General features: G+C 42.0%; 1 protein-coding gene across 1 annotated transcript in view; it reads right to left on the bottom strand.

Moving 5' to 3' along the window:
* LOC141167251 (laminin subunit beta-4-like) overlaps positions 1 to 22793 on the bottom strand; it is a 409239-nt gene that overhangs the window by 176480 nt on the left and 209966 nt on the right. Inside the window, exons 29-32 of the mRNA XM_073654690.1 lie at positions 11167 to 11314; positions 7682 to 7839; positions 5547 to 5705; positions 3036 to 3183 (exon numbers count right to left, since the gene is read on the bottom strand). Coding sequence (XP_073510791.1) covers positions 3036 to 3183; positions 5547 to 5705; positions 7682 to 7839; positions 11167 to 11314 — 613 coding nt within the window. The remainder of the gene's footprint in view (positions 1 to 3035; positions 3184 to 5546; positions 5706 to 7681; positions 7840 to 11166; positions 11315 to 22793) is intronic.

Here is a 22793-nt window from a genome sequence, read left to right as displayed (position 1 = left end):
TAGCAGGTAGGAACACAGGCGGGATAGGACCCAGTACACACTGGGACTCAGGAACAATACAGGCAGAGGGGTACAGGCAAGCACAGCTAGAGTGCAGACAGGGAGGCACTAGCAGGTAGGGACACTGGCGGGATAGGACCCAGTACACATTGGGACTCAGGAACAGAACCACAGATGTGGCGGACAAACACAGCAGAGTGAGGCCGCCCAGAGAGGTGAGCGAGAGCAGGGCAGGACGAGGCCGCCTGGAGCGGTGAGCAAGAGTAGAGCAGGACAAGGCCGCCAGGAGCAGTGAGCAAAGGGTCAGAGCTGAGCGAGACTGCCGGAGCAGTGAGCAAGAGTAAAGCAGGACGAGGCCGCCTGGAGCGGTGAGCAAGAGTGGAGCAAGACTGCCGGAGCAGTGAGCAAAAGGATAAGAGCGGAGCGAGACTGCCGGAGCAGTGAGCAAAAGGATAAGAGCGGAGCAAGGCTGCCGGAGCAGTGAGCAAAAGGGTCAGAGCGGAGCAAGGCTGCTGGAGCAGCGAGCAAAGGAGTCAGAGCAGGCTAGAACCGCCGGAGCGGTGAGCAAAGGAGCCAGAGCAGGCTAGAACCGCCGGAGCGGTGAGCAAAGGAGCCAGAGCAGGCTAGAACCGCCGGAGCGGTGAGCAAAGGAGTCGGAGCAGGGGGGACAGGGCTCTGTTCACACGGAACAGACAGGAAGAGAAAGGCAGAGCCAGATACCCACAGGGTACTTGCAGTGAAGTAGCGAGTGGACCACAAACTCACAAACGGGAGTACAGAGACAACAAGCAGGAGTTAGGTACGAGTTCAGACTCTGCAGAAAAAGGAGGGGAACGGACATAGAGGCAAAACAGGTAAAGGATAGGAGAGAGTTCAGACTGGAACTGAGTGTACGGAGGAGACCGACACTGCAGCGGGATACAGGAGCGGGTCTGGGAATACTGCCCCCAGAGAGGCGGGACAAACAGGCAAGAAGCGTGTTCAGACAGGACAGACAAGATACAGGAGCGGGTCTAGGTAATCAGCCCCTAGAAGGCGGGAGGAACAGGCTAGGAGCGTGTTCAGACCGGACAGACAAGATACAGGAGCGGGTCTAGGTAATCAGCCCCTAGAAGGTGGGAGGAACAGGCTAGGAGCGTGTTCAGACAGGCCTGGAAATACAGCCTCCAGGATAGGCAGACAAGAGAACACAGAACGGGACCTGGCACCTTCAGAGTGCAAGCACACACTGAATGAAAACACTATGCTCAGGCAGGAATTGATTGGAGCAGCTGAGCTATATACCAGGTGACAGACAGCAATAGGCTGAGGACGCACAAGGGGTGTGCCCACAGCAGGTACAAAAAGCAGGAAGTGATCGGGCGCCGCCCTTAAGCAGCAGAAACAGACACAAACAGACAGCATGGAGGGAAGCCAGAGAGACATTCTGGACTGGAGATCAAGTGCGCGCTCTTGCACAGTGGGAGATGGACCACCATGCAAGGACGCCGCCAGGTATGTTACACAATGTAGGTATTACAGTCACTGTGTAATATATTAGACAGTTTACTTACAGTGTTGAGCATAAATGAGTACACCCTATTTGAAAAGTAAAATTGTAATCGATATTTCACTGAATACAAGAACAATTTCTAAAATTTTGACAAGACTGAGTTTCATAGAACATTTTGTAATCCCATAACATGAAAGTAAGGTTAATAATATAACTTTCATTACAAAATCTTTTCTTTTACTCAAATTAGTTGATGAAAAAATAAATACACCATAATCCAAACCACTACATCTATTTTTTTGCATAACTTCCATGATTTTTAAGGACGGCATCAAGTCTTCAAAGCATTGAGCCTTGAAGCAATGAGCAAGTTGGCGACATATTGCAATATCTATCTTTTTCCATTCTTCAAGAACAACCTATTTTAGAGCCTGGACGCTAGATGGAAAGTGGTGCTCAACTTGTCTCTTCAGAATTCCCCATAAGTGTTTGATTGAGTTCATATCAGGAGACATACTTGGCCACTGAATCAATTTCACCCTGTTCTTCAGAAATGCAATAGTGGCCTTAGATGTGTGTTTTAGATCATTACCATGTTGGGAAACTGTGCATCTACCAACAGCACGGAGTTATGGTAACACCTTCTCTTTTAATGTAGAGCAGTACATCTGAGAATTCATGATACCATCAGTGAGTAGCTCCCCAACACAAAGACACTGCCACTACCATGCATTTTTCTAAATTCATTTTTCTAAATACGTGGTGCCTACAGTGAAATATGGTGAGGGCAGTGTCCTTATGATCACCATGTCCTTGTGATCTCAACCCAACCGAACACCTATGGGGAGTTCTTATGAGACAAATTTGAGCATCACTCTCCATACAGCATCTAGGCTCTAAAAGAGGTCGTTATTGAAAAATGGAAGAAAAAATATGTTGCAATATATTGCCAGCTTGTTCATCTCATCCGTAGAAGACTTGGTGCTATCCTTAAAAATCATGGAGGTCATACAAAATACTAGATGTAGTTTTTGATGTGCAGTGTATTAATTTTTGCATCAACTACTTTGAGTAAAACTGGAGATTTTGTAATGAAAGTAATATTATTAACCTTACTTTTATGTTTTGGGTAAAAAAAATGTTCTGTGAAACTCAGTCTTGTCAAAATTGTTAAAATTGTTCTTGTTTTCAGTGAGATATCGATTAAAATTGTATTTTTCAAAGGGGTGTACTAATTTATGCTGAGCACTGTATAATCTTCCCCATTATGTCACCATTTCTTTTCAACTTTAATTTCCTTTACTGAATTTTGGCATCTTAAAGTAGGTTTACACACCACCAAACAATGATTTGTGGTTTTGAGAAATTGTGGACAAAGATATGATTTTTCAAAATGCAAAGATACACTTTGAATATTAACACATTCAATGACTATCACTATATTAGAATTAAAAAAAAATTAAACCAGGCATTTTGCTAACCAAAGAAAAAGCTAAAAGATTGTAAGCACATGCACAACTTATACACTATTATGGGTCCTTACCGTTCACAGTTGGTCCCATCTGTAAAGCCCTTGCAGCCCTTACAAGCACCAGTTACTGGGTCACACGTCTCTGAATTGCCATTGCATTTACAGGGTCGGCAGTTTGGAAATCCATAATATCCAGGCAAACAGCTGTCACAGCGCTGTCCTTGTATGTCTCTGCGGCAAGCACACTGTCCAGTCACCTGATCACATAACGTGTTTATTGATCCTTTGCTGTTACAGTCACATTCTATAAAATGAAACAGAAAAGAATGTTTTATCTGTTTTTATTTACAGAATTTCCAGTGAAAAATTAGAGCTTTAGGTTTAATAATGGCTAGGGGGAACAAAACCTTCCTGTCCTTCTGATTGTATGGTAACCAGGCTGTCTCTCCCTCCTCCCCAATATGGATCTGCAGAACATTCTGTGAATTTCATACCTTGGCAACCACTAAGACCAAACCCAGAGTTGCCCACAGCACACTTGTCACATCAACGTCCGACGACATTAATTTTATTATTATTGTTATTGTCCGCCAATCTTACTGCAGATCGAACTTACCGATCCATCTGGATTACATGTACATTCTGTCAGATATAATCTCCATTTAGAGTTATTTTCTCTGTCATAGAAGAATGAAGAGAGACATGACCAAAGCCTTCAGGAACATTTTGATTGTATGGGATTTATTTAAAGGGAATGTGTTTCCCCCCTGGGCGATATCAGACCTCCTACTATGGGCATACAGGTGATAGAAAAGTAAATCTATACTTACCTGTATGGCCCATACTAGAGGTCGGATTGCAGAGAAATCTGGTTTTATAAAGTCTGTTTTCCAGAGTCTTGGCGTCCGGGGGACGGGAAGAAATCCCCTCCTATCTGCTTAATATTCCCCTAAATCGTCGCCTCTGTGCTAAATTACCATATTCCCCCCCTCCCCTGTGACGTGCCCTGCTCTGCCTCTCCTCCTGCCCATGCGCAAAGCGCCGCTCCCATGGAGCGCACTTTGTTTCCCTCCAGCCCCATTTGGCTGCGTACTGCCAGCGGAGCGGAAGTCTCACTGACTCCCCGGCGTTTGCGCAATACAAGGCTGCGGCGCAGTATGCAGCCAAATGGGGTCGGAAGAAAAAAAACGGGCTCCATGGGAGCGGCCCTTTGCGCATGCGCGGGAAGGGAGGCAGAGCGGGGCTTGTCACAGGGCCCTGTGACGTGCCAGGGAGGGGGGGAATATGGTAATTTAGCACAGAGGTGGCGATTTAGGGGAATCGTAAGCAGATAGGAGGGATTTGCTTGGCGTCCCCTGGACACCAAGCCTCTGGAAAACAGACTTTAAAAAAACAGATTTCTCTGCAATCAGACCTCTGCTATGAGCCATACAGGTAAGTATAGATTTACTTTTCTATAACCTGTATGGCCATAGTAGAGGTCTGATATCGCCCAGGAGGGTGACACATTCCCTTTAATGGTAGGATCACATTTGTTTTAACATTAGTCATTTATATGATCTTCATGTAAAGGGTTTTCCATACCAAAGAAATGTTGGCATATCTAGAGTAAGCTTGGCAATTAATTTACAGTATCTCCCATATACTTGAATGAACAGAGCCACAGACATGTGTGACTACAGTACATCTCCATTCGATCTTCAGCTGAATACAATAGCTAATGGCCACTTTACTTGATGGAATAATGATCAGATTTTTTTTAGAAAGTTATAGAAAGGTGTTTTATAAAAGTCCTTTTCTTCCGAAATGAAAATAAAAGACTGGCTGAAATGAAGACATTATGTGGATGCTTTACCTGAATTCTACTAAAGTTTCTACAGTATTTTCGACACGACCACCATTTACTTTAGAATACAGGTGATGGTCTTTTGTTCATGAAAGCTATCTTTATGGAGACCAGTCTTTGATCTTCTACTTTCCCATGTATTTCCACAGGTTCAATTGACTGCTAAAATGTCATTTTAGTCATAAGTGCTCTAATCTGCTCTATCATTAGATAACACAGAAGTTACTGAATAATTATTTTTATTTTCTATCACTGCATGCATTGTAAGGATAAAAAGTTGGGCAATAAAAGGATTGCAAAACTTTGGTGGTGAAAATATTATAATATAATGGCAAAGCAAATAAACTGTGAATCTGTGAAAAATGAAGTCTGAAGCTCTCATGTAACATCAGATTGGACATTATTAGGATGCAAACACTAAACATGGCATTCTATCTAGGACTCTGGAAAATGGGTGGTGCAGTATAGAATTTGACCAATCAGGGACATAACTACAATAGGTGCAGGGGTTGTAATTGCACCCAGATCTTGAAGCCTAAGGGGCCCAAAAAGACCACTACTATAAAAGACTTGTAATAATTGGGCGCCCCTATGGAGCTTTTGCATTGGCTCCATGAGCTCCAATCTACAACACTGAGACTAATCTAGCACAAAAGTCTCTAACCTAAACTTACTTGTACAGTTATGATGAAGTCCTGATCCAAAGAAACCAGGTAGACATGATTCACAGTTAGGACCATATGTGTTTTTCATACACAGCAAGCACTCCCCTGTAATCTTGTCACACGAGTTAGGCTCTTTTACATTAATGTTGCCATTGCACTGGCATGGCAAACACTTTTCCCCTTCATCTATGTTTCCATAAAGTCCATCAGGACATTCATCACAGTTCTTTCCTGAGAAAATAAGAAGCGCAGTGGAAAGTTTAAAATAAACACATATATAAGGTTGGTATAAATGAGCAGCATTTCACCAACAAATAGCCATGTAAACAGTGCATGTACTTTGCTTTACCAATCATTTGTCTTTGGTACTGATCTCATTATGCATTTTAAAAACAGTCATGGCCAAAAGTGTTGGCACCCTTGAAAATGTTCCAGAAAATGAAGTATTTCTCCCAGAAAATTATTGCAGTTACATGTGTTTTGTTATACACATGTATATTTCCTTTGTGTGTATTGGAACAACACATAAACACAAAAAAGGCAAATTGGACGTAATTTCACACAGAACCCCCAAAGTAGCCCTGAGAAAAATTGTTGGCACCCTCAACTTAATATTTGGTTGCACAACCTTTGAAATAAATAACTGCAATCAATTCCTTCCTATAACCATCAACAAGCTTCTTACACCTCTCAACTGGAATTTTGGACCACTCTTCTTTTGCAAACTATTCCAGGTATCTCATAATTGAAGGGAGCCTTCTCCCAACAGCAATCCCAGGTGTTCAATGGGATTTAGATCCGGACTCATTGCTGGTCACTTCAGAACTCTCCAGTGCTTTGTGTCCATCCATTTCTGGGTGCTTCTTGAAGTATGTTTGGGGCCATTGTCCTGCTGGAAGACCATGACCTAGGATGCAAACCCAGCTTCCTGACAATGGGCATTACATTGCGACCCAAAATCCTTTGGTAATCTTCACAGTCATAGCATCCAGTGCCAGAGGCAGCAAAACAACTCCAAAACATCTTTGAATCTCCATATTTGATTGTAGACACTGTGTTCTTTTCTTTGTAGGCCTCATTCCATTTTCAGTAAAGAGTAGAATTATGTTCTTTACCAAAAAGCTCTATCTTGGTCTCATCTGTCCACAAGACACTTTTCCAGAAGGATTTTGGCTTACTCACCTACATTTTGGCAAACTGCTGTCTAGCTTTTTTATGTCTCTGTGTCAGCAGTGGGGTCCTCCTGAGTCTCCTTTTTAATTTCATTCAAATTTTGATAGACAGTTTCGTTGACACTGATGCACCCTGAACCTGTAGGACAGCTTGAATTACTTTGGAACTTAATTGGGGCTGCTTATCCACCATCTGGACTATCCTGCATTGTATCTTTTCATAAATTTTCTCAGCCATCCATGTCCAGGAAGATTAGCTACAGTGCCATGGGTTGTAAATTTCTTGATTATGTTGCGCACCATGTACAAAGGAAAATCAAGATCTCTGGAAATGGACTTGTAAGCTTGAGATTGTTGATATTTTTCAAACATTTTGTTTCTCAAGTCCTCAGACAGTACCCTTCCGCTCTTTCTGCTCTCCATGCTTAGTGTGACACACACAGACACAATGCAAAGAGTCAACCTATCCCTTTTTTATCTGGTTTCAGGTGTGATTTTCATATTGCCCACACCTGTTACTAGCTACAGGTGAGTTTGAACGATTATCACATGCTAGAAACAAAGTTGTTTATCCATAATTTTGGAAAGGTGCCAACAATTTTGTCTTGCCTATTTTTACGGTTTTGTGTGAAACTATGTCCAATTTACCCTTTTTTCTGTTTTTTTGTTTTCATTTTGTTCCAATACTCACAATGGAAATAAACATGTGTATAACAAAACATGTGTAATTGCAATAATATTCTGGAAGAAATACTTCATTTTTTGGGACAATTTCAAGGGTGCCAAGACTTTTGGCCATAACTGTAGTAAGCTAGTTGTCCTTGAAATCAGAAAGGTCTGCTGTAAGCTCTATAGGCCCAGTTTCGACCCTATAATGGTCACATGAGTTCCCATAAAGTGACAGATCAATGATCTCTGGTTACATAAAACCATATTGAATATCTCATTATCTGATATGTATGATAAAGGAGATAAAATGGTAAATATTTGAGCAAAATGTTTCATAATCTGATCTTGAATTTAATTGGGAGTTACCTGTATAACCTTCAAGACAATTGCAAGTCACCTCCATAGTCTTATTGTTTTGTTTACAAGAATTTGCAAAATATTTCTTGCTTGTAGGAGAACCCGGACACATGCATGGACGACATGGTTGTCCCAATAATGGATTACCATAATAATTATCAATACACCTGAGATATAAAGTATACACTTTGTTATGGCATGCGGTATAATTATTTCATCAACAATAGTTCTAAACTATACAGCGTATGCAGAACTATATACAGTATACAGAGTATTTTGACAATATCATAATTTTTATGCAGATTTTCCAACTCCAAGCTGTATAAACTTGAATGCTAAATTGAAGAACCAGATGAAGTGATGTGCATTTATGTAATACGAGAGGGTGACATTTAAGGATATCAACACCCTTTATCAAGGTGTTCAGAATTATTATGCAGCTTGTTTTCCTTAAACAAAATGGGCCAAAAAAGAGATTTTATAGAGGGATGAAGCACTCTTGAAATTGCTAATATATTGGGGTGTGATCATAGAACCTTTAAAAGTTTTGTTGCAAATAGTCAACAGGGTAACAAAAAACATATTGAGAAAAAAGATGAACATTAAAACAGCCAAAGAATTGAGAAGAATCAAACGTGAAGTGACCAGGAACCCATTATCATCTAGAGCTGTCATATTCCAGAACTGCAACCTCCCTGGAGTGCACAGAAGTAGAATTCGTAAAGTGCTGAGAGACGTGGCCACGATTAGGAAGACTGAAACCCAACCACCACTAAAGAAGACACGTAAGTTGTAATGTCAAGACTAAGCCAAGAAATATCTAAATATGGATTTTTCAAAAGTTTTTATGGACTGATTAGGAAAGAGTGACTCTTGATTGACCAGATGTATGGGCCTGTGGCTGGATCAGTAGCAGAAACAGACCTTTACTTCAACTCAGACACCAGGAAGGTGAAGGTGGGGTACTGTTATGGGCTGTAAGCATTTTCTTCAAGCAGTGGTACAAGAAAAATTCTGCATCTTTCAAGAAAAACATGATTTTTTTATGTAGAACAATGCTCCGTCACATGCATTGAAGAACTCCACTGCTTGACTAGCCAGTAAAGGCCTCAAAGATGAAAGAATAATGAAAACTTGGAGGCCTTTCTTAAAGGTAACTTGTCACCCTAAGAAACCTAATTAACTTACAGATATAGAGTTAATTTTCAGGTTAATCACGTTATTAAATTAGCTGCATTGAGAAAAATAACTTTATCCCCCCCCACAGAGTTCTGGTTACAGTCACGGGGGTGGTGCCGGCGCTGGTTCAGTCACAGGCAGCTGTAAGCACACACCTGGCCCTGACAAACACTGGCTCTACATTGCATATTTTTCCGGTGACAGGGAGATTTATGGTGAAGGAAAACCGTACACCTCTCTGAACAGTGTTTGGAAGGCTGTGGTTGGTGCTGCCTAAAAGGTTGATCATCAATGGATAAAGAAACTGACAAGCTCCATGGATGGAAGGCTTATGACTGTTACATTTTAAAATGTCTGAAATGTATTTTTTTATACTATGAATTTTTTGGTTACTATTCTCACTTTAACAGATGAAAATAAACCATTGAAATGGGAAAATTGGTGTTTTTCAGTTAGTTGCATAATAATTCTGCACACTAATAGTTGCCCAATTAATTCTGCACACATAGATATTCTTTTAAGAAAGGCAAAATCTCACTTTTACTTTCTAAAATATTCAAGTTTATTAGCCTTTTGGATTGACCGAGAGCACAGTAGTTGTTCAATAAGAAAGTAAATCATCAAAAAAGCAAAATGACCTCATAATTGTGCACGCAGTATATACGTTTTTTCTGGTGGGCCCTTGAGAGAGCATATAAGATCCAGCAGCAGATAATCAGAAAATAAAAGTGGAGCATGTAACTTTTCAGTCCTCTACATGGTACATATATGCAATGGTAACATCAGCATTTACAATGCGATTAAAAGTAATTATACATTGTTCATTATGGCTTTAAGAGATTGTCCATGTATTTTAACAAAAATGTTTGGTAAATGTTTTTATAGAGATTATTAATATATAAGTGTTAGAGCTTTTCCTACTCTGTGAACTGCTACCTGCCAGTCAGTACATCCTGGTACAACAACACATTTGTTAAAGTAAAAATAAAGTAGACAACCTGTTTAAGTTTTAACAATCAGAATAATTTGTATATACAATGTAGGCATTATAACCACTGTGTAATATGTTAGACAGTTTACTTACAGTGTTGAGCATAAATGAGTACACCCTATTTAAAAAGTAAAATTGTAATCAATATTTCACTGAATAGAAGAACAATTTCTAAAATTTTGACAAGACTGAGTTTCATAGAACATTTTGTAAACCCATAACACGAAAATAAGGTTAATAATATAACTGTCGTTACAAAATCTTCTGTTTTACTCAAATTACTTGATGCAAAAATAAATACACCCCACATCCAAACCACTACATCTATTTTTTTGCATATCCTCCATGATTTTTAAGGACAGCACCAAGTCTTCAAGGCACTGAATGAACAAGTTGGCAACATATTACAACATCTATCTACAGTATTTCCATTCTTCAAGAACGCCAGGGCGTTGGATGGACAAATTCTCTCTTCAGAATTCCCAATAGGCGTTCGATTGGGTTCATATCAGGAGACATACTTGGCCACTGAATCACTTTCACCCTGTTCTTCTTTAGAAATGTAACAGTTGTCTTAGATGTGTGTTTTGGATCATTGTCAAGTTGGAAAAGTGCACGTCTACCAAAGACACGGAGTGATGGTAGCATCTTCTCTTTCAATATAAAGTAGTGCATCTGCGAATTCATAATACCATCAATGAGCACTCATGCAGCTCCATTCTGTACTTTAATATCATGGAGGTCATACAAAATACTAGATATAGCTGTTTTTGATATGAGATGTATTTATTTTTGCATCAACTATTTTGCATAAAACTGAAGATTTTGTAATGAAGTTTAATATTATTAACCTTACTTTCACGTTTTGGGTAAGAAAAATATTCAATGAAACTCAGTCTTGTCAAAATTGTGGAAATTTTTCTTGTTTTCAGTGAGATATTGATTAAATATCTCACTGATTAAAATCTTACTTTTCAAAGGGGTGTACTCATTTATGCTGAGCACTGTATATTCCCCATTATGTCACCATGAGCACTGTATATTCCCCATTATGTCACCATTTCTTTTCAATTTTATTTTCCTTTACTAAATTTTGGCATCTTAAAGTACACCAGCAAACAATGATTTGTGGTTTTGAGAAATTGTGGACAAGGGTGTGATTATTCAAAATGCAAAGATACACTTTGGATATTAGCACATTCAATGATTTTGACTTTAATAGTAGAATTCTTTAAAAAATTAAACCAGGCATTTTACTATCCAAAAGAAAAAGCTAAGCGATTGTCAGCACATGCAAAACGTATACACTATCATGTGCCCTTACCGTTCACAGTTGGTCCCATCTGTAAATCCCTTGCAGCCCTTACAAGCACCAGTTACTGGGTCACATGTCTCTGAATTGCCATTGCATTTACAAGGTCGGCAGTTTGGAAATCCATAATATCCAGGCAAGCAGCTGTCACAGCACTGTCCTTGTATGTCTCCGCGGCAAGCACACTGTCCAGTCACCTGATCACATAAATTGTTTATTGATCCTTTGCTGTTACAGTCACATTCTATACAACGAAACAGAAAAGAATGTTTGATCTGTTTTTATTTACGGAATTTCCAGTAGAAAATTAGAGCTTTAGGTCTGATAATGGCTACGGGGAAAAAAACTTTCCTGTCCTTCAGGTTCTATAATAACCTGGATGTTTCTCCATCCTCCCCAACATGTACAGCAGAACATCCTGTGAATATCATACCTTGGCAAACATTAGGCCCAAATCCAGAGCGGCCTGTCACAGTTGATTCTGACAATATTAAGTTTACATTGACATTGTCCGCCAATCTTACTGCAGATCAAATTTACAGATCCATCTGAATTACATTTGCATTTTGTGAGAGATAGATATGCTATGTCACAGCAGTAACTCGCATGCCTCCTCTGCGCTGCCCTACTCACCATGCTCACCATGCGTCTCCTCGTGTCATTTTGTCTTGTTGAGATGGTTTTTTCAGCACTTCTTTGCCCTGCTGCATCAGCTTGTAGCTTCCATGTGGCCTTAGAGGTACATTGGACATTCTCTGCAGGAATTTAACCCTGCTGTGTCCTGCAGAGATTAGATTCCCTGGCCTATCCTGTGCGAGCAGGCACTATATTAGAGTGCTCCTCCCACCACTCTTTGCCCGAACGTTGGTTCCTAGTCAGTTCGCCTGCTAGCATCCTGTTTATGCGTTTGTTTGCACTGAATCTCCCGTTATCGACCCGGCTTGTATACGCCTCCTGTCTGAGCTCTCCGCTCCTGACCTCGGCTTTGTACTCTTATCCTGGGCTGCCTGCCCCAACTTTGGACCGTCTGAATTGGCCTCTGTCTCGCCCTCCTATACCTCATACCAACGTCTCTGACCCTCCAGTTAGCTGCTGCCATTCTGGGGACTGCCCTGGAGTGGTTCCTGGTGTCTATGATCATCCCAGTCTATGCTCTACATCAGATACCCTAGTGAAGACCTGGTAGACACTTATTCACGCCCCTCCAGGGGACAGTGGGTCCATACCGACCAGCGTTACATTATATAATTATCTCTCCCAACTAGTGCACGAACCAATGAGAGGGAAGGCCGTGTTGGACTTAATATTGACTAATAGGCCTGATAGAATAACTGAGGTACAGATAGGGGGGCACCTAGGTAATAGCGATCATAATATTATCGATTTCAAAATGCCCTTCAGTAGGGTTATCAATAAGGGAACAACAAAAACATTAAACTTTAGGAGGGCGAAGTTTGATCAGCTGATAGAAAACCTCCAACTTATTGACTGGGACAAAGTTCTTAATCAAAGGAATACGAATAGTAAATGGGAAACCTTCAAAAGAATTCTGAATACTCAGTGCGAGAGATATATACCGTATGGGAATAAAAGGGCCAGAAATAAGAGGAAACCAATATGGTTGAACAAGAACGTAAAAGGGGCGTTAAATAGCAAAAAAGAGACATTCAAGAGGTTAAAACAGGAAAACAGTAAGGAGGCACTAAAGTGTTATAAGGAAAAAACGAGAACCTGCAAAAAACAAATAAAAATAGCGAAGGAGGAAACAGAGAGACGTATTGCTAGGGAAAGTAGATCAAATCCCAAACTGTTCTTTACGTATACAAATAGTAAAAGGATTAAATCGGATAATATTGGACCGATAAAAAGTGATGAAGGCAAAATCATAGAGAAAGATGAGGATAAAGCTAATCTATTAAATAATTTTTTTTTGACAACTTTCACAAAGGAATAGAACTAACAGGCGAAATGAGAAGTGACAAGCTTAATCCTCCACTAAGTATGACAAATCTAACCCAAGTTGGGGTACAGAAACGCCTCAGTAACATTAAAATAAACAAATCACCAGGACCTGATGGCATACACCCACGGGTACTAAGGGAACTAAGTAATGTGATAGACAGACCGTTATATCTTATATTTAAGGACTCTATTGAGACTGGGTCTGTACCACTTGATTGGCGACAGGCGAATGTAGTGCCAATATTCAAAAAGGGAGCAAAAAGTGACGCCGGAAACTATCGGCCGGTGAGTCTGACGTCTGTTGTGGGCAAAATTTTTGAAAGCTTCATTAAAGAGGCGATTACGCAGCATCTTGATGCTAATAATCTTTTAACCCCGAATCAACATGGATTCATGAGGAATCGCTCCTGCCAAACAAACCTGATTGACTTCTACGAGGAGGTTAGCTCTCGAGTAGATCAGGGGGAAACCAGTGGATGTCGTGTATCTCGACTTCTCAAAAGCGTTCGATAGCGTGCCACATAATAGGTTGGTATACAAAATGAGAATGATGGGACTGGGGGAAAATGTTTGCAAGTGGGTAGCTAACTGGCTAAGGGATAGAAGGCAGAGGGTGGTTATAAATGGAATATACTCAGATTGGTTAAGCGTCACTAGTGGGGTACCACAGGGGTCTGTACTAGGCCCAATGTTATTTAATATCTTTATTAATGACATAGTCAACGGGATAAATAGTAAAATATCAATATTTGCAGATGACACAAAGTTATGTAAAACAATTAATACAAAAGAGGACAGTGCAGACCTACAGAGGGATTTGGATAAGCTGGGTAGGTGGAGCATTAAATGGCAAATGAGGTTTAATGAGGAGAAATGTAAGGTCATACATATGGGAAGGAAAAATGGAAGTCACCAGTACTCACTGAATGGGAAATCATTGGGGAATTCAGAGATGGAGAAGGACTTGGGCATCTTGATTGATAGCAAACTAAATTGGAGTGCCCAAAGTCAGGCCGCTGCTGTAAGGGCAAACAGGGTAATGGGATGTATCAGAAGAGGTATAGCTGCAAAGGATGAGAACATTGTTCTTCCACTGTACAAAGCACTGGTCAGACCACACTTGGAACACTGTGCTCAGTTATGGGCCCCAATATATAGAAAGGATATAAATGAGCTTGAAAAGGTACAAAGGAGGGCAACAAAATTAATAAAGGGAATGGAGGGACTGCAATACCCAGAGAGGTTGGCAAAACTAGGACTATTCAGCCTGGAAAGAGAAGGTTGAGGGGGGACATAATAAATGTGTACAAATATGTTAGGGGACAGTATAGAGATCTTGCCCGGGATTTGTTCAAAAGGAGGGATATTACGGTAACAAGAGGGCATTCACTAAGACTGGAAGAGAAAAGGTTTCAGCACCAGCATAGGAAGGGGTTCTTTACGGTAAGAGCAGTGAGAATATGGAATTCACTGAGTGAGGAGACGGTAATGTCGGATTCACTACACCAGTTCAAGCGGGGACTGGATGCATTTCTAGATACCAGGCAGATTTCAGCATATACTTAAAAATAAAATAAAATAGTAGGTTGATACAGGGATTTATTCTGACTGCTGGTTTCAGAGTCGGGAGGGAATTTTTCCTCAGGTGAAGATTGGCTAAATCATTTGAGGTTTTTGCCCTCCTCTGGATCAACTTTAACAATTACAGAACTAATAGGTCGAACTTGATGGACGCAAGTCTTTATTCGGCTTTAAAAACTATGTTACTATGTTACTATGTTACTATATGTCTGTTATTTTCTTTTCTACAATTGTATTGGCTACAACAAAAACATACCAATGGCAAACTTGTATTACTTTTACACATTGTGCATTAACAACATGGCTAACAAACAATTCCACAGAACACAAATGTATTTCAGAGCACCGTGCAATATATAATGTCAAGTTTATCATAAAAATAGTGAATGGGAGAATAGCGAATTTTAGTGCCGTATGGAAAAAAGAAGGGAGACATGTTTCTTGGATATAAAGATATAATGTGATGGGCCATGCAGAAGGCAACCCATCTGTCAGAGTTTTAGACTGCTGCTACTGGATAAAAATGGATTTTTGTGATGCTTTTGTCAGAGATCTGTCAGGCAGAATTTGAAGAGTAACCATCATTTTATCTGATATTTTATAAATAAATAGTACAAGTGCCCTGACTTTCTGTCACTGACTGTTAGAACCCTCCTGTTAGTTTTTTCTATCTTGTGTTTTGCGGTCATGTGACCATCTGCCTATATATTCCAGCTCCGCCCTTCTGGCTTTGCTGGACTTCAGTGTTGTTTGACTGTCTCTCTAGCCAGGTGCTTCGGTGCCTATCTCTGTCTAGTTCGCTTGGTCCTCTGGGACCTCTACTACTTTTTGTCAGTTTGTCTTTTGTGTTCTGCAGCAACTTCTGTTAGGAGGTGTCCCATTTTTGTCCCAGTCCTTAGTACTTTTAGGGACCCCTCCCTTATTTCTATAGGTCTTCGTTCAGACTAGCCGAGGACAAAGGCGGGTCTGTTCACAAGGAACAGGCAGCCCACTACATTGTAGGGATTCAGCTTAGTCTTACTGTAGGAACAGCTTTCCCCTATCTTTCCTTAGTTTATGTTGCAGATCATAACAGTAAGTCCAGCCCTAAAAAAACTAAAAGGAAAGAAATTCGGGGATCAGTATGGTTTCCGTCCAGGAGTTGGCTCAACGCCTGCAAGGATTGTCTCTGGAGGTGGCCGAGCTTCAGCAACACGTGAGTAACTGTCCAGGAGCGCATTTTGTCGAACCCAAGGTAGGACAGTCTGATGTTTTTTATGGTAAACAGCAAGATTTTTTTTCCTTTAAAAATGCTTGTTTGTTATATTTTCGTTTGAGACCCAGATCCTCTGGGAATGAATCACAGCTCATTGGTTTTATTATGTCACTTTTGCGCAAAGAACCACAGGGTTGGGCCTTTTCTCTCCAGCCTAATGATCCGTGTTTAAGTTCTGTTGAAGAATTTTTTTCTGCTATAGGGCTATTATATGACGATCCTGATCGAATCTCATCTGCTGAATCAGAACTTAGACGTTTGAATCAGGGGTCTGATGATGTTGAAAATTATTGCACACACTTCAAGAGATGGGCTTCAGAAGTTAAGTGGAATGATTCGGCGCTGAAATGTTTATTTCTTGCTGGTCTGAGTGAAAGGGTTAAGGATTTGCTAATTGCATTCCCTGCACCTGAGACTCTGCAGGAAGCTATGCAGTTATCTGTTCGTATAGACAGGAGACTGAGGTGCAGGCTCAATGAGGTAAAGACTACTGTAATGTCAGGTCCTGGTCCCCAGAAAATCTGCTCTGATGGTGGGGAACCGATGGAGGTTGGGGGGATGTCACTCCGCTCTCAGGAAAAAGACCGGAGATTCGCCGAGGGATTGTGTCTTTATTGTGGTAAAGGTGACCATTTGATTAAGTATTGTGAGCATCATTTAAGTAAAGAAAAAAAAAGGTCAGTTACACCCGTATAGCTTGTTTACGCTCTGCAGGAGTATTTCTTTCTGGGAGTACTACTCCGCAGGGAGATTTGATTGAATTTCAGGTATTTGTGGATTGTGGTTCAACACTTAATGTGATTGATAAAGGGTTTTTGGAAAACCTTAAATTGAAATCCAAACCTTTGTCATCACCTATTTCTGTGGTTGCAATTCATAACACTCCTTTGAAATGTATCATTCACAAGACTGCTGCATTTCCTCTCACTATCAATGGAGTTCACCAAGAAATTTTGGACTTGGTTGTTTTGGATAATTTACTCTCTCCAGTTGTTCTAGGATTGCCTTGGTTAAAACTGCACAATCCTTTATTGTACTGGTCTACTAATGTGATTAAGTATTGGAGTCCGAAGTGCTATGATAAATGTTGTAATGGTCGCATTGCGGCTGTGGAAAAAGTGGAATTACCTGTACCTATTCAAGATTTTTGGAGGGTTTTTTTGGAGGAGGAGTCGCAAGTTTTACCTCCTCATAGGGATTATGATTGCGCCATTGAGTTTGTTCCGGGTGCTACTCTTCCCAAAAGTCGCTTGTTTAATCTGACTATCCCTGAAAGTAAGGCATTGGAGGAGTACATACAGACTAGCCTGGCTGCTGGTCACATTAGACCTTCTAAGTCGCCTGTGGCAGTTGGATTCTTCTTTGTTAAAAAAAGGATGGCGGTTTACGGCCATGTCAGGATTTTCGTGAAATTAATAAGATTACCGTACGCAATTCCTACCCATTACCATTAATTCCTGACTTGTTTAACCAGTTAGTGGGAGCCAAGTGGTTCTCCAAAATTGATCTCCGGGGGGCATACAATTTGTTACGTGTGAAGGAGGGTGATGGATGGAAAACTGCTTTTAACACTCCGGTAGGTCATTTTGAGAATCTGGTGATGCCTTTTGGTCTTACCAATGCACCTGCATTTTTTCAGAACCTTATTAATGACATCCTGAGACCTCTGATTGGTAAGAATGTGGTTGTGTATTTGGATGACATTTTGATTTATTCACCAGATCTAGAGTCCCATTGGCAGAGTGTACGTGAAGTTTTGCAGTTATTGAGTGATAATTCACTCTTTGCTAAGCTGGAGAAATGTGAGTTTGCTGTGCAGAAAATTAGTTTTTTGGGCTACATTGTCTCCAGCGAGGGCTTTGAGATGGACTCGGTGAAGGTTCAGGCTGTGCAGGAATGGCCTAGACCTATTGGTTTGAAATCTATACAGAGATTTTTGGGTTTTGCCAATTATTACAGGAAATTCATTAAGAATTTTTCTGTAATTGTTAAACCTCTAACTGATCTCACCAGGAAAGGTGCGAATATGACTCAGTGGACTACTGAGGCCATTGAAGCGTTTGAGTATCTCAAAGAGAGGTTCAGTTCGGCCCCTATCCTTATGCAGCCTGATGAGACCAAGCCTTTTTTGGTCGAGGGTGGAGTACATCCTTGTGCCTTCTTTTCGAAAAAATTTTCGGAAACCGAACTGAATTATGATGTTGGAAATCGGGAGTTGCTGGCTATTAAACTTGCGTTTGAACATTGGCGTAATTTTTTGGAAGGCGCTAGATTTCCTATTCAGGTTTTCACAGATCATAAGAATTTGATCTATCTGGTTGCTGCCAAGCGCTTGAATGCCCGTCAAGCTAGGTGGGCACTTTTTTTTTCTCGGTTTCATTTTTCTGTTACCTATATCCCTGGTACTAAGAATGTTAAAGCCGATGCTTTATCTCGCAGCTTCTCTCCTACGGTCGGTGCCGAGTAGGAGGAGAGCATTTTACAGAAAGGAGTTGTGGTGGCGGCTTTGGACTCCGTTTTGGAGAATGGGATTCTGAAAGCTCAAGATGATGCTCCATCTAACACTCCCCATGGGAGGTTGTTCGTGCCTAGAGCCTTTAGGAGAGATTTGTTTGTGGAGTGTCATGAGTCTCTGTTGGCAGGTCATCCAGGAATTTCGGAGACTAAGAGACCGATCAGTCACAGTTTTTGGTGGCCTGGATGGCAGAAGGAAGTCATCAAGTGGGTGCATCAGTGTACTGTGTGCGCTAGGTCAAAGGCTTCACATACTCCTGCTGCGGGGTTTCTTTGCCCTCTGGAGGTTCCTAGTGCGCCTTGGACGCATCTCACTATGGATTTTATTACTGATCTTCCTGTGTCCGAGGGTTTTACTGTCATCTGGGTGGTCGTGGACCATTTTAGTAAGATGTGTCATTTGGTTCCATTCATTAAGTTGCCCTGCGCCAAGACACTCGCTAAGGCGTTTGTTAAGGAGATTGTCAAGCTCCATGGCGTTCCCACGGATATTGTTTCTGATAGAGGACCTCAGTTTGTGGCTCGCTTTTGGCGTGCTTTTTGTGACAGGTTGGGAGTCCATTTGTCATTTTCGTCTGGTTATCATCCTGAGTCTAATAGACAGACTGAAAGAAAGAACCAGGATGTTGAACAGTTTTTGCGTTGTTTTGTGGCGGACAATCAAGAGGTGTGGTCTGAGTTTCTGCCTCTAGCAGAATTTGCTCTTAACAATCATACATCCTCCTCTGCTGGGTGTTCTCCTATTTTTTGTTGTACTGGGAGACATCCGTCTTTTGGTTCGTTCTCCAAATTGGGGTCGACGGTGCCGGAGGAAGAGAATTTTTCCGGTGATTTGGAGAGAGTTTGGACTAATGTACGTTGTAACCTTCAAGAGGCTAACAAAAAGTCCAAGAAGTATTTTGACAGGAAACGTAAAGAGGTTTTGTTTACTGTGGGTGACATGGTTTGGTTGTCCTCGAAGAACCTAGGGTTGAGGATTCCCTCTAAAAAACTAGGTCCTAAGTTTGTGGGTCCATTTAAAGTGCTTCAGGTTGTTAACCAGTCTGCTGTTAGGTTGGATGTCCCTACTTCCTGGAAGATTAATCCTGTGTTTCATGTTTCCTTGTTGAAAAAGGCTGACGTATCTGTTAGGGACGTCACTGTCACAGTTCCTCCTGTGGTGGAAGACGGCGAATATGAAATTTCGCGTATCTTGAATTCTAAATGGCATAGAGGGAGATTACAGTATCTCGTCTCCTGGAAGGGTTTCGGTCCCGAAGACAACTCCTGGGTAAGGACGGATGATGTCTCTGCTCCTAGGCTTGTTAAAGCTTTCCACAGGAGGGTTCCGGATAGGCCTGGGCCTGGAGGATCCGGAGGATCCTCATAAAAGAGGGGGTACTGTTAGAACCCTCCTGTTAGTTTTTTCTATCTTGTGTTTTGCGGTCATGTGACCATCTGCCTATATATTCCAGCTCCGCCCTTCTGGATTTGCTGGACTTCAGTGTTGTTTGACTGTCTCTCTAGCCAGGTGCTTCGGTGCCTATCTCTGTCTAGTTCGCTTGGTCCTCTGGGACCTCTACTACTTTTTGTCAGTTTGTCTTTTGTGTTCTGCAGCAACTTCTGTTGGAGGTGTCCCCATTTTTGTCCCAGTCCTTAGTACTTTTAGGGACCCCTCCCTTATTTCTATAGGTCTTCGTTCAGACTAGCCGAGGACATAGGCGGGTCTGTTCACAAGGAACAGGCAACCCGCTACATCGTAGGGATTCAGCTTAGTCTTACTGTAGGGACAGCTTTCCCCTATCTTTCCTTAGTTTATGTTGCAGATCATAACACTGACACATTCTCCAACTTCCTCATAAATTGAGCAATTCTGAGGATTTGTTCCCTTTGGATTGCAAACACAGCCTCATATAAAAAAGGATATGTTATTAAAATAATGTGTCATCACTTTTTATATAGAATAGAGATATCTCCATTTAGACTTATTTTTTCTGTCATATAAGAACGACATATCCTCACTGCTGGCGATATCTCCCCAAATCCTGGCCCTCCTCACCACATCCCCACAGTCACTTCCACCTCCTATCCACGATCAATCACAAACTCTCACAACCCTTCTAACGTCATACACATCCACCCAGCCCCCACTTCCCCAGTCCCACTTAACAGGAGCTCTCTGGAACTCTCGCTCCATCTGCAACAAACTTTCCTACATCCATGATCTCTTCATAACTAACAAATTTTCCTTCCTCTGCATCACCGAAACCTAGCTCACCCCCTCTGACACAGCCTCTCCAGCTGCACTTTCATACAGTGGATACCACCTTTCCAACCCCCGCCCCGTACCGATGGATAACACGGTAGAGGAGTTGGCTTTCTCCTGCCAGATAACTGCTCCTTCACCCAAATCCCACTGCCACCCTCCATTAATCGCCCCTCTTTTGAAGTGCACTGTGTGCGCATCTACTCCCCCTCCAATCTCCAACTGGCTGTCATTTACCGCCCCCCCAGGACAAGCCACCACCTTCCTAAACCATTTTGCCACCTGACTACTTCATTTCCTTTCCGCTGACATCCCTACTATCATCATGGGTGACTTCAACATCCCCATTGACACTTCTCTCTCAGCTGCCTCACTTCCTCCTTCGGCCTTACTCAGTGGTCTTCCGCAGCCACTCACAAAGATGGCCACACTCTGAACCTCATCTTCGTCCGCCTCTGTTCCCTGTCTAACCTCTCTATCTCACCCCTCCCTCTTTCTGACCACAACCTACTTACATTCTCTACCCTCTCCTCTCCAAGGCAACAATCCCCACGCCACAAACTAGCATACCCTCGCAGAAATCTCAAACACCTTGACCTACAGTCACTCTCTGAATCCCTCCTCCCTCTTACAGACATCAGTTCCTTACATGACGCAGATGTTGCTGCCGCATTATATAACACCACAACAACTGCTCTCAATTCGGTCGCCCCCCTCACACATACCAGAGCTCGCACAATGAACTGGCAACCATGGCACACCAGCCTAACCATGAAACTGCGACGGGCCTCCAGGGTTGCTGAGCATATATGGAAAAGGTCCTACTCCAATGAGCACTTCATCACATTCAAACAGTCCCTCACTACCTTCAAGTCCACTCTCACTACAGCAAAACAAACATACTTCTCATCTCTCATATCCTCCCTGTCTCACAACCCTAAACAACTATTCAACACCTTCAATTCACTCTTCCGCCCCCCAGCGCCTGCTCCCTCTCCTCTCATCTCAGCTGAACACTTTGCCTTATTCTTCAAGCAGAAGATTGACACCAGAAGACAAAATTTTTGCCTAAAGTCCCCCAGCCCCTCCTCACACCTACTCAATCCTCGTCCTCCAAAACCAGCTTTTCCACCATTATGGAAGATCAACTTTCCTCTTTACTCTCCCAATCACACCTCACCACCTGTGAACTTGACCCAATCACGTCCCACCTCATCCCCAACCTTACTACTATCTTCATCCCAACCCTAACCCACCTTTTCAACCTGTTACTAACATACTAACAACTGGTGTCTTCCCCTCATACTTCAAACATGCCTCAATCACACCCATCCTCAAAAAGCCCTCCCTTGACCCATTCTCTCTGATTAGCTATCGCCCTTATCACTTCTCCCCTATGCCTCAAAACAATTGGAGCAACATGTCCACTTTGAACTGTCCTCCCACCTCTCCTCCTGCTCTGTCTTTGACCACCTCCAATCTGGCTTCCGGCCTCACCATTCCACTGTCCTGACCAAAGTCACCAACAACCTACTAACTGCCAAATCCAAGCGACACTACTCTGTCCTCCTTCTCCTAGACCTGTCTTCTGCCTTCGACACAGTGGACCATTTCCTCTTACTACAGACTCTCTCATCTCTCGGCATCACAGACTTGGCCCTATCTTGGATCTCTTCATACCTAACAGACAGGACATTCAGTGTCTCCCACTCACAAACCACCTCCTCATCTCGCCCCCTATCTTTTGGTGTCTCCCAATGTTCAGTTCTAGGACCCCTGCTCTTCTTCATCTACACCTTTGGCTTGGGACAGCTCATAGAGTCTCACGGCTTTCAGTATCACCTCTGTGCTGATCACACACAGATCTACCTCTCCGGACCCGACATCTCCTCCCTACTAACCAAAATCCAACAATGTCTGTCCACTATTTCATCCTTCTTCTCTGCTAGATTTCTAAAACTTAACATGGACAAAACAGAATTCATCATCTTTCCACCATCTCATTCATCCCCCCTACCAGACCTATCTATCAACGTCAATGGCTGTTCACTCTCCCCAGTCCCACAAGCTCACTGCCTTGGG

Source organism: Phyllobates terribilis, unplaced genomic scaffold (genome assembly GCF_046119375.1).
Source record: "Phyllobates terribilis strain yellow unplaced genomic scaffold, ASM4611937v1 Scaffold_11__3_contigs__length_659146591, whole genome shotgun sequence".
In the NCBI taxonomy this organism is placed as follows: domain Eukaryota; kingdom Metazoa; phylum Chordata; class Amphibia; order Anura; family Dendrobatidae; genus Phyllobates; species Phyllobates terribilis.
The sequence above is the reverse complement of the archived record's forward strand: the minus strand, read 5'-3'. Positions and strand labels throughout refer to the sequence as shown.